At 46.0% G+C, this 12725-nt stretch overlaps 2 protein-coding genes across 3 annotated transcripts; one reads left to right on the plus strand and one right to left on the minus strand.

Moving 5' to 3' along the window:
• The first annotated feature begins 328 nt into the window (after positions 1-328).
• Positions 329-4415, plus strand: LOC144005043 (cGMP-dependent protein kinase 1-like). Its single transcript, XM_077502906.1, has 10 exons — positions 329-772; positions 849-948; positions 1046-1185; positions 1278-1367; positions 2688-2829; positions 2902-3095; positions 3227-3349; positions 3438-3497; positions 3580-3646; positions 4196-4415. The coding sequence occupies exons 1-10, from the start codon at positions 657-659 to the stop codon at positions 4292-4294; spliced, it is 1131 nt and encodes a 376-aa protein (XP_077359032.1). The 5' UTR covers positions 329-656; the 3' UTR covers positions 4295-4415.
• Positions 4416-4571: 156 nt separating this feature from the next.
• Positions 4572-12527, minus strand: asah2 (N-acylsphingosine amidohydrolase 2). Of its 2 annotated transcripts, none has more exons than XM_077502904.1 (21): positions 12481-12527; positions 11146-11282; positions 10954-11060; positions 10735-10878; positions 10491-10667; positions 9660-9787; positions 9514-9591; positions 9317-9437; positions 9109-9234; positions 7572-7658; positions 7380-7484; positions 7231-7312; positions 7025-7140; positions 6853-6947; positions 6719-6758; positions 6345-6449; positions 6177-6272; positions 5961-6110; positions 5830-5886; positions 4891-4979; positions 4572-4823 (listed from the first exon to the last, which is right to left on the minus strand). In XM_077502904.1, exons 2-21 carry the CDS (start codon positions 11267-11269, stop codon positions 4625-4627), a joined length of 2226 nt encoding a protein of 741 aa, XP_077359030.1. In that variant the 5' UTR covers positions 11270-11282; positions 12481-12527; the 3' UTR covers positions 4572-4624. The 2 variants fall into 2 exon arrangements, with proteins under 2 accessions (XP_077359030.1, XP_077359031.1); XM_077502905.1 differs by lacking the exon at positions 12481-12527 and adding an exon at positions 11485-11706.
• Between the last annotated feature and the right edge of the window lie 198 nt (positions 12528-12725).

The following is a 12725-nucleotide window of genomic DNA, read 5'->3' on the forward strand; positions in this document are numbered from 1 at the left end:
TCAACAAGTACAGAACTCACCGTCTCACTCTCTTGGAAGCGACAAGGCTGCTTTACATTAAAGGACGATTTGATGACTGCAATCAATTATTCATTTTTCATCTGTCAACAAGCTGAGGCGGTGTTTTGTTTGTTTTGGAGATTCCACGTGGCGCCTTGAGCACAAGCCCCATCCCTCCCCAATGTTGTGCTGACACTCCAAATGTCCAAATGTTTGTTTGATGCGCAGGACAACTAATAACTTGATCGTTACAAAGTCATAACAACAATATTGGACCCAACGCATGCACACACTTGTGTGTGGTCTTCTTTTAGCCGGGGAACCTCTGAGGAATGTTTTTGCTAAATTTATCCCCGAGTGGCTCATGTCAGGCCGACAGGAAGTCTCCGGTTTCTCCGTGACGCCGGCTGGCTCGCCTGCTGGCGTCTTCCCGTGTCACGGTCGGATCGTGAGCCGAAGCGGACCTCCAGCGTGGCGCCAGATCCTCCTTTGGTCCGGAACCTTCTTCCCATCAGAACTGACCCGCTTCCAACTACACCACGCCATTGGCGGAGGACGTTTGGGTTGGTGGACAGCAGGAAGTTAGACAGGAAGTGGTGGCCTGCGGACAGGAAATAGAGAAAACGTTTGGGGCCTTGGACAGGAAGGTTGGCCAGATGCGCGATTTTTTTGCGTTGCCAGGCCGACGTCCCACCGCCGGCCGACCCGCCGTCTCCTTCTCCGTGACGACTACCAGGACATTCCCCTTCTTCCACGTGGTCAAACGACGCAGGTACCACCATGGTGGACACTGCGACTCCTCTGGCCCCCGCAAAACCTCTTTGACTTTCCGTCCTTGTGTTTGTCAGTGGCGAGGAGGAGGAGCAAAGTGTGTTGTCCGGTCTGCAGCTGGCTGACTTTGAGGTGGTCCAGACACTCGGCGTCGGAGGATTCGGACGCGTTGAGCTGGTACGACCAATCAGAAGGCTTTTGCGTGCGTCTTTCACTTTGTAACAGGCGGGTTTTGTGCATGGTGGGCGTGTCCAACGGCGGGCGTGGCCTTCAGGTGCGGCTGAAGAGCGAGCAGACCAGGACGTATGCCATGAAAGTCCTGAAGAAGCATCAGCTGACTTTGAGGGACCAGCAGGAGCAGGTACGCTCGGAGAAGATCCTCATGAGCCGGACGCGATCCCGCTTTGTGGTCAGGTAACGCCCGCTGCCGCCACCGCCACCGCCGATCCTTCAAAATCAAATCCATCCTTTACCGATCTGAGCGAGTCTCGTGTTTGTGTGTGCAGCTTGTACCGCACCTTTCAGGACAGCAAGTACGTGTACATGCTGATGGAAGCGTGTCTTGGCGGCGAGCTGTGGACGCTCCTCAGGAACAGGCACAGATCTCCAAATCCAATTACTTACTTTGCATGTGGTCATGTGATTTCCTGTCAATAGGAACTTGTACCAGCAGATGTCATGATGACATCATCACGCCTGAAAATGAGCTTTTCGAGGACTAGCTCTGCATGTTGGCTCGCTGACATTTGGAATCATCGATGAAATTCTCACTCTTTTGTCTGGTCGGATTTCATTCAAAACGAATCCTTTGCAGAGGGTCCAAAGATCAAGAGAAGGTTCGAGACCATGTGGTTCTCTGTACTCCCAAACATCTTTTTCCAACTTCTAAATGATCTTCTGACCAAGTTTCAGCTGTCAATGCCCAACCCATTTTAGAGCTCCCTCATTTCAAACTGGGGAAAAAAAAATCTAACCAAAAAAACACGAGTCACGTAATCAGAGTTCGTCTTCTGATTGGCTTAGACTGACATCGTTCTCCGAATGATACTTCTGATTGGCTGTTGCTTGGGTTGTTTGTATGGTTGTGGACGTTTTCCTGCCAAACGGATGTCTTGCCAAGCTGCCACATCCAATATGGCGGCCATGCTGACATTTCATAGCAACGCTCCAACCTGCCAGATGAGGCATCGACTGCGTCTCTGGCCGTCTCCTCTTCCTCGTATTGTTGGTTCTGGTCACTGACCTGTATATATGACTGGATAGCCGATAGCCCATACACACCAGTGCAAGCCGTTGAAGTTAGAGGGCGGCCATCTTGTTACTCCCACTTCGCGAGCAGACTACTGTTTCAACTATACACTATACGTACAAATGAGACATATACTGCTCGGAGGCAGTTAGTATAAGGCTGGGGGCGGGGTGGGGGGTTTGGTCACTATTTTTAAACCAGTAAAAAAAAAAAAAGTAGCAAGTGGATGCTATGTGCTACTTTGAAGACCTCCTTTTTCTTTTATCGCTCAGACCCCATTATTAGATTTGGCAAAGGCATCTTTTGTTGAATTACAGTTAGAATTCTTTAATAAAAAAAAATAATATATATATAAAATTTTCCTTCTGTACTAAACATCATGAAGCATATAATTTATACATGTATTTAAGGCAAGTAGTAAAATGTCTGAAGTCTTCTTCTTTATGTTTAACAAATTTAAAACAGCATAAATTATGCTGTTTTTACTAAGTAATGTCTGAACTGTTCTCCAATTTGGATCATGTAAATGTATCGGATGGTATGGCGAGAAACCTTTCTTGGGAAGGGGCAATATGGCCGCCTCACTACCTCAAAGGTTTTGGCCTATCGGCTAGTTGTGTATATAGATGAGTGGTTCTGGCCAAAACGTTGTTGTTGTTGTTGTCAGGGTTTGTTTTGAGGACGGCGTGGGTCGTTTCTACGTGGCGTGCGTGCTACAGGCCTTGTCGTACCTTCACGCCCGACGAATCGTCTACAGGGACGTCAAGCCCGAAAACGTCCTCTTGGACGCTCGCGGTTACGCCAAGCTGGTGCGTGCGTGTGACATCGTCGTCATCACCTCAGCACATGTGACTGACCGATGCCCCAACCCTCCCCCGCAGGTGGACTTTGGTTTCGCCAAGAAGATCGGCGTCGGGAGGCGCGGGAAGGCGAAGACGGCCGAGATGGAGAAGACGTGGACCTTCTGCGGAACTCCCGAGTACATGGCCCCCGAGGTCATCCTCAACAAAGGTCACGGTACCTCTGCTGACCTTTGGGCTCTCGGTGTTTTCACCTTTGAACTTCTCACCGGCAGGTAACAGCTGATTCTTATCTTTCTTCCTCCCTTTCCTTCTCCTCCTCATCTTCTCGTTCTTTTTCTCCTTCAACTCCTCCCCCTGTCGCTGGCGTGTGATGCGTTTGCTGTGGTGTGGGCGGGGCATGCAGCCCCCCGTTCTGCGGGGCGGACGCGGCGCAGACGTACGCGTCGGTGCTACGGGGGTTGGAAATGGTGGAGTTCCCCGACAAAATCAGCCGAGACGCCGCCGATCTCATCCGGAAGTTGTGCAGGTGGGCGAGGGTGGGACCGGGCGACCAGCGCCGTCTTCTTGGCCCTTCAGGCTCCAACCCAAACCAAACGGATGTTGTGGGTCCGCAGGGACGAGCCCGACCGCAGATTGGGGACGCTGAAAAACGGCGAGGATGTCCGGAAACATGGGTGAGGACAGCTCGGCACACTTTCTCACTCTTTCTTGGCACACGTCGGCAACAGGTTTGCATGTGCATGTCTGTATGCACAGGTGGTTTGACGAGTTCGACTGGGAAGGCCTGGAGCAAGGATCGCTGACTCCGCCCATCACACCTCAGGTGAGTAGCAGTCCGCATGACTGAAGGTTGGGAAGATGGCTGATGATGTTTGATGATGATGGTGATGATGATTATGGCGATAGTGAGGATGTTGTTTATGATGGTGATGATGATGATTATGGTGATATTGATGATGACGGTTATGGTGATGATAATTATGATGCTGATGATACTGATGATAATAGTGAGGATGATGTTTATGATGAAGATGATGGTGATGATGATAGTGATGATAGTGAAAGTGATGATGATGATGTTTATGATGGTGATAGTGATGATGATGATGGTGATGATAGTGACGATGATGATAGTGATGATATGATGATGATTATGGTGATATTGATGATGATGGTTATGGTGATGATGATGGTGATGACAGTGATGAAGATAATAGTGAGGATGATGTTTATGATGATGATTGTGATGATGATATTTATGTTGATGATATTTATGATGATGATGACGGTTGTGAAGAGGTCGCGATGGCGGTGCTGTAGTTAATGTCGAGAATCTTGAGGTCGTTGTTGACTTTTTTCGGGTTGCGTTCAGGTCTCGTCCGCGACAGACACCAGCAACTTTGACCGTTTTGCGGCGGACGGCGAGGAAGCACCTCCGGATGACAAATCGGGGTGGGACTACGACTTCTAGAAGGCGGATGTTGGACCTTCATGTCCAGGTGTGCTGTTTTTGGACTTTGTGACAAAACCTTTCACTGCTGCATTCTTCATCTTCTTACGATGAATAAAGACAAAACAATTGTGTGAAAGTCTTTTTGGTGGCTCACGCTCGCTCACTGATGATGACAAGCGTGCACAAAACGTGGACAGGACCAAAATGACGACATTGTCACTAACAAAAGTGCCAAACAACAACGAGGCACTCAACGATGACACATTAAAACGACGACAACAAGGACGCTCTCCACTGCAAGTCAAAAGGATTTGATTTTCATGAAGTGACAAGGGTTACAACAAAAGGTCACTCGGAGTAAAACGTGTGGACGACACGAAAGACGTCGGACGTGCCGTGGTAGGGCGTGATGACGGGTCGCAGGCCTTTCATGCTCTTGTAGTGTCCAAAGTGTTTGATCCTGTAGGACGCGGCGGCGGCGTTTGGCGGGATGTGCCACTCCACCGTGGCGTTGCTCTGCTGCGCCGAACCTTTCAACCAGTGGAACCTGCAAGCGCACGCAACCAGCATCACGTCTCATGACGGCCGCCTAACGGGATGCACTCTCAACGCACCTGGTCTCCCACGACGCGTCCGTGTGAACCAACGTCCAGCTGTCGCTCGCGTTGTTGTGCATCTCCACCGCAACGAAACTTTGATCTCGCTGGTGCCAGACCAGCGTGAAAACAGAACATAAAAACAAACAGAACCGGACGATCAGGCAATCAAGACAAACCACTGACCTGTATATATGAGTTGGATAGCCGATAGCCCATACACGCCCGTGCAAGCCGTTGAAGTCACAGGGCGGCCATATTGCTACTCCCACCTCGCCAGCAGATTACTGTATCAACTATACGTTCGTACAGATGAGACATATACAGGTCGTAGGTACTTAGTAGAAGGCTGGAGGCGGGGTGGGAGGGTTGTGCTGGGGTGATCACTATTTTTTAACAAGTAAGATAATAATAATAGTGGATTGTATGTGCTGTTTTTCTTTTATCGCTCAGTTCCTTAGAGCCCAATATTAGATTTGGCAGAGGCATCTTTTGTTACAGTTAGAATTCTTCAATTAAAAAAAGTTTCCTCCTGTAAACATCATGAAGCATATAATTTTTACATGTATTTAAGGCAAGTTGTAAAATGTCTGAAGTCCTCTTTTTTTATGTTCAATACATTTAAAACATGATAAATTATGCTGTTTCTACTAAGTACTGTCTCAAACGTTCGATACTGTAAATGTATGGGATGGTATGGTGAGAAATGTTTCTTGGGAGGAGCAATATGGCCGCCCCGCGACCTCAAAAGTCTTGTCCTGTCAGCTATCCACTCATATGTATATATAGATCAGTGAGACAAAAAGACAGCAAAAAAGGAAGCAAATGGAAAAGAAATGAACCGAAAGAAAACAACCAAATGAGACAAACAGAATGAAACAATCTACAGAATGAAGAAAAGCGAGCAAGGGCAAAAAGAAGCAAAGGAAGTGGCTGAGAGAGGCCTGTTTTGTTCACCACATCTCCCGAGTGTCTTGGGTTTCCCGCCACAAAGGTGACGGACACCACGTCGCCCTGGAAAGCAGGTTGTCGGTCAGTGAAGATGGGACTTGAGCGATTGTGTGTATGCGCACGTTCGTACGTCCTACCTGTCGGTAGACGGGCAGCACCTGCTGCAGGACGTCCCCGAAACTGCTGTTGTCGGGTTTGCCGTCAATTGCGGCTGCTGGCAACAGGTTGAAAAGATTCTTCTGGAAGAAGGGGGGAGGCGGGCCCGTTGGAAGCGAGCCCACTTGGTCCTAAGGGACCGACCACAAAGGTGCTCTCAGGTGCCAGGCCTCCTCCAAGATGGCGGCAAGCCTCACCTGAGCGATGGCGTGTGCCAGCTGGCCGAATTTGAGCACGTACGCGCTGAGCGTGTGCGGACCGTAGATGGTGGACGCGCCCTCGTACCTCTGAACCTGCGCGGATGCCGCACACCTGCATCGTCAGCGGGCACACTTCAATGTGTGTTGACGTGCACGTGCGCGCACCTGGTACTCCTCATAGGTGGTGATGTAATGCGTGTAAACGTTGCTCAGGCCCGCAATCACCACGTCGGCGTACACGAAGGCGCCGCTCGAACCCGAACGCAGCTCCTGACGTCACACGCTTGGTGACTACTCGCACTGCGTACGGACCACTGACCTGTATATATGACTGGATAGCCGCTAGCCCATACACGTCCGTGCGAGCCGTTGAAGTCACAGGGCGGCCATCTTGCTACTCCCACCTCGCCAGCAGACTACTGTATCAACTATATGCTACAAACGTTTCTTGGGAGGAGCAATATGGCCGCCTCGTGACCTCAAAAGTCTTGGCCTATCGGCTATACAGTCAGGTGCGTACACTTGATGTTGACGCATACCTGTTGAACGGCCTCTCGTAACCTTCTGCCTGCCATGGTGCTGTCACACACACACACACGCACAGACACACACACACACACGCATGATTAGAGTGAATCACCGCACACACATTGTGTGAGGGCGATTTGTTTACGTGATCTCTCCAGGGACGGCGACGACAGCGACCGATCCAACAGTGACGATCTGAACGTCGATGATTTCCGGGTGCCATGGCAACGGAAACTTCATCTACACGCACATGCACGTGTCGGTTTGTATGTACAGGTCAGTTGCTTGTGAGAGCGAGCGAGCGAGGCTCCACCCACCTCGCCCGTGCTGAACAGGATGGGTTTGGGCCGGTGGCATTCCTGCGTCTGATTGGACGGCTCGCCCAGGAGGGCGTCTCGGATGCCGTCCCAAAACGGGTCGCCCTCTACGGCACCTGCACGCACGCACACACATTCATCATTTGAGTGCTTGCGTGCAAGTAGGCGTGTCACATGATGTGACGCGCGTGTTGCGTAAGAGCAACCTTGAGTGAAGTTGAGGTCTCCGCCCCCGTCGGTGGTTCCTGCCGCAAAACTGTGACCCAGCGCTGGCTTGCATGTGCTCACCTGTACACGTGCACGTTTCGCCAAATGAGTCGTTAGTGTGCGTACGTGTGTGTGCGTGCGCACTGACCGCGTGTGTGTCATTGATGTCAACTGTCACGTCTGTCATGTTGACCCACTGATGAGCTGAATGGACCGAACCCGTCACTTCCTCCGCCGCGTTAGTGTAAAGTTCCTGCAAAGTTCCGTGCACGCACACGCAAAATGACGTAAACGATAAACACGTGCGTGCGCATGCGCATGCGCATGAACACGCACACACCCTGGCCTTGGTGAAGATGTTATGTGCGATGATTCTGGTGCTGTCAAACATGTCTCCTCCCGGTCCAAATGCTTGACACGCCTTCGTCTGAAACACACACACGCACACACGCATACACTTCTTGTTGTATATGAATTTCTTCAAGTTGACAAGAAACAAGAAAAGCACATATACATTGAAAATCATTTTAGTCAATTGTCTTTAGTTGACCTTCATTGACATTATTTTGTGCCTGAGGTTATTTTCTTGATCCTCATTGTTTCATTTTTTTGGTTTGCTTTTTGATGTGGAATTGTTGTTTGATTTCTCTAATATTGTGGATATTAAAGGGATACTTGACTCATTGAGACATTTTCAGCAGTAAAGTTTTTTTTTTAATCTATAATGAATGTGGCAACTTCATTATTTTCCATGTACAATGAATACCTTTTAAAAAGGCATTTTTTTCTACTTGCTGTCGACCGATGATGACATCACTTAGTAGGTAGGTAATGACCAATCATGGCTCAGTTTGCTGAGCAATCCCAGGCCAGAACACAGGTGAGCCATAATTGGTCGTTAACCATTTCAATCAGCACAGGTGCACAAGTGATGTCATCTTCAGTCGACAGCAAATGGAAACATCTTTTAATTCAAGGTATACTTGACTCATTGAGACATTTTCAGCAGTCAAAAGTTGATATTTTGTCGATAATTAATGTGGCCACTTCATTATTTTCCATGTACAATGAATACCTTTTAAAAAGTCATTTTTCAGCTTGCTGTCGACTGATGACGACATCACCTGTGCTAACGACAAATCATGGCTCAGTTTGCTGACCAAACCCAGAAAACAGGTGAGCCATGATTGGCCGACTTCCTCAGCACAGGTGATGTCATCATCAGTCGACAGCAAGTAGAAAAATGACTTTTTAAAGGTATTCATCGTACAAAAAAAAACTGCAGTATAATCATCAATTTCTTTGAGCATTTTCTGCACCATTAATGTGACTTCATGTCCTGTTTTGGGGAAAAAGGGAGGGGAATTTGAATTTGATTTTTTTTTTTGTCAAATCAAATTCGTCAATGAATTTAAAAAAAAATCATAAAAGGGATACTTGACTCATTGAGCCATTTTCACCAATAAAAAGTTCATATTTTGTCGATAATTAATGTGGTAACTTCATTATTTTCCATGTACGATGAATACCTTTAAGAATTATTTTTTTCTACTTGTGGTCGACTGATGATAACATCACCTGTGCTGAGGAAGTAGGTCACGACCAATCGTGGCTCACCTGTTTTCTGGGTATGGTCAACAAACTGAGCTGAAGAAAAAATACTTTTTAAAGGTATTCATTGTATATGAAAAATAATGAAGTTACCACATTAATTCTAGACAAAAACATTACTTTTTACTGCTGAAAATTGATCAATGAGTCAAGTGTCCCTTTAATAAGGAAAGATAACTGATGTTTATATTCTAATGTTGTGAATATCAAAAATAATAAAAACAAAACAAAAACATGCATTTCCTGTTTTGTGTGTGTGCGTTTACCCCTCCATCAGGACAGGAGCTGTTCAAGTAGTCGCAGGCTAATCCAGAGTTGACGCAGTGAGGACCTCGAACGTTTGGACTGACATCACCGAGGTTACTGGAAGAGAAAGCGGCCACGAATGCTGCCTGACGCACACACACATTGATCTGAGGTGAGGTAGTCATTGATGATGAGTTGAGCATTTGGCTAAATCAAAGGTGATCTCACCTGGCCAGGTAGCGCCGCGGGGTTCTTGTGCTCCTCCATCAGGTAGGCCGCAAGTCCCATGTTGTCGGCGCTCACCAGACGATTGTTCATCTTCATGCTGACCGCGTGCACCGCAAACCAGCTGGCAGAGGACCACTCACGTCCGGGACTTGTCGAGCGCGCGGTGGCGGCCATATTGCGGCAGCGGCGGCGGTTACCTGAGCATGCCGATGCCGTCCCCGTCCATGTCGGTGAATTTGAGAAGCACCATGTCCTTGTCCACATTGTCGTCATACCTGAAAGGAGATCCGAGACCGTGACGGGGCGAGCCGTGGCCGTCGGACGACCCGTTAGACGGGCTGACCTGTTTTGCTCGTCCCGTGGGTTGTTGCGGTACGAGTGAGGACTTCGGTTGACGCTGCTGGCGTCCACGCGTCCTCGATTCTTGAAGATGCGGCCCGGACGCACGCTGTCGTGGGCTCGCTCGATACTCTGGAGAGAGGCGCCATATTGATCTTTCAACCAATAATATTTCATTTCTTTTCATAAATGATTTGATATTACATTTATTTATTTTTTTTTAAATGTTTTTATTATATATTTATTACACTTCTATTATTAGATGATTTAATTTTATTGTATTTAATACATTATTTTATATTGTATATTTTTATTATATTTATGATGATATTTACATTATTATTTTATATTATATATTTTTTGTTGTTGTTGTATTTATTGTTATATTTACATTATTATTTTACATTGTTTAATTTAAACAATTATTTTATATTATGTTTTTATTATATTTTATTCATTATATTTGCATTATTATTTTATATTTAATTTTATTTAATTTTATAAATTAATTGGCATTGTATATATATTTTTAAATTTTTATTATATTTATGTTTATATTATCATATTTAATTTTATTTTATAAATTATTTTATATTATATATATTTTGATTATCTTTATTATTATATTAAAATTATTATTTTATATTATTTAATTTTATTTTATTTAATAAATTATTTTATATTAAAATATTTTTTTATGATATTTATTATTTAGATGATTATTTTATATGATTTAATGTCATTTGAATGTAATAATTGAAAAAGAACGCTATTTGCTGTCTTGCATGTATGAAAGGTCGCCGGACGGCTGGACGGACGGACGAGCAGGTCTCACTTTGACAATGCCTTTGACCAGCGGTTGGATGGACGACTTGAGGTAACCTTTGCTGGTGATCATGAAGAGCGTGTACTGGAAGTATCCGGCCGGGCCGGAGTGCGTGTGAGTGCCGCTCAGCAGCACGTTGTCCTGCCGGTAGCGGTCGCCGTATTTGGCCTGCAGGGCCTTCAGGACCTGATCACGTGACAAACGTAAGCGACACACAACGTGGACTCGGCGACGCGCGTGTGTGCGCACGCACCTCCAGCCGGAGCCGCTGCGAGATCATCCCCACGTCCACGCTGACAAAGACCACTCGACGGCGTCCGTCGTCGACGATGAAGGCGCGACTGAACAAACGCGTGTGAATGCCCGCGGCCGTCTGCTGAGGGTTGGCGTAGCCCATCTAGACGCACGCACACACGCACACGCATGAGCGACGTGTCGCCTCACGGGAAGTAAACATAGCGAGTGGAGCGACCAGAGGAAGTTCGGCGGGGGGGCCCGTGCAATCGGCGCGTCCCACTCCGATCAGGAATGACGGCTCTGGACCAGGGGGCGGTGTCGGACTGGGAGGCGGGGTTGGACCTAATGCAAACACCAAAGTTCTGAGGACGAAATGCCGCCGTGCTATTGTTAGCATGTTAGCAATAGCATGTTAGCGTGTCCTCACAGGTATTTGTGGCGCGCATGGCCGTCATGGAAATGAGAGTGACGCTGACGGCCGTCATGGCAACAAAGAGAACGGTCAGCACCACCTCCAGACTAGAAAGAGCGCAACACTTCCTGGCGGCCATCTTGATTGTCAAACTGCGACACAAAAACAACATGGCTGACATTGAGCTTTTCTTTCCCCTTTTTCTCCCATAGAAAGTCTTCAATTTAGTACAACGCAACTCGAAACGACGTCACAATGCAAAATGGCATAACACAACTCAAGACATTTCAACACAACACAAAATGGCGTAAGACGAGACGAGACAGCCAAACGCAAGAGAGGACGACACCTCACCTCACATCAGATCACAAGACAACTTGAAAGTTTCCAAGACGAGCGCAACTCGCGTGTGAATCGGCGGTCAATAGTTGAGAGTGCAAGTTTGGCAGCGGGTGACGTTATCGTGCCGTTCCAAAGCAAAGTTCACGTGACGGTTGCGGTCGTAAAGCCGCGCTGATAAACAAAACTGTTTTGCTGCTTTTACGACGCAATTTGATCATAAATATTTCCAGCGTGCGTTTGTGCTGACGATACACACACGACATGCATGACGATTGCGAGTTGTGGAAAGCGATCGTTAAGTGGGGGGGCGGGGGCCCCCTCTGCCCCCCACACCCCCCACTCGGCACGCCACTCAGGTCTGGTTTAATTACAAGAAAGAGGAACGGGAGATTCGCAATCGGGAGACCTCGTTTCCATACCGCATAACTTTCAAGGCATCACTTTTTGTATGACGTCATCACTTCTAAGTCATTTGTATAATTTGTGGTCTGCTCAGACCTCATTTTCACATCATTTGGGATCAAAAAATGGTCTCCAAATGGAGGTTTTGCTTCAGTACATGTGAAAATGATGCTTTGGGAAATACATCAGGATATCGGGTTGAGGGTCACGATTTATACAACTTCAACAAATTCACAAAACATGCCAGCAAGGTTACAATGGATATAAAAGCCAAATGAACGAAATAAATAAATATATATATATATATATATATATATATATATATATATATATATATATATATATATATATATATATATATATATATATATATATATATATATATATATATATATATATATATATATATATCAAATTTTAAAAAATTGTGTAAACTCAGACAAATATATTGTAAAGTTGTAGTAATGGACACAGCTTTTTGATTCGTACAGATAGATATTGAAGAAAAATAAGTTTTCATAGCTTGAAAATAAAATCAATTAAGTCTTCTGCATGACATGGACGATAAAGAGAGCTTCTTTAAAATCGTAAGCTTTATGAAATAACCTTGCGTGTGGACCGTCTTCTCGCGTTCAAAAAAAAACAAAAAAAAACAAACAAATTGCACAAAGTGGGGAGAAATAAATGATTTACAATGAATCGTGTCACTTTGCCCCACAACTGTTTTGTGTATCAAACCAGAATAATAAGACTAATATAAAAACATATTTCGTTAAATTCTTAAAATATCTTTTGCAAAAATAAATAAAGAAATAATGATAATAATATATAAAAAATATTTTGTTTTAAGT

This window comes from Festucalex cinctus, chromosome 17 (genome assembly GCF_051991245.1).
Source record: "Festucalex cinctus isolate MCC-2025b chromosome 17, RoL_Fcin_1.0, whole genome shotgun sequence".
Classification (NCBI taxonomy): Eukaryota; Metazoa; Chordata; class Actinopteri; order Syngnathiformes; family Syngnathidae; genus Festucalex; species Festucalex cinctus.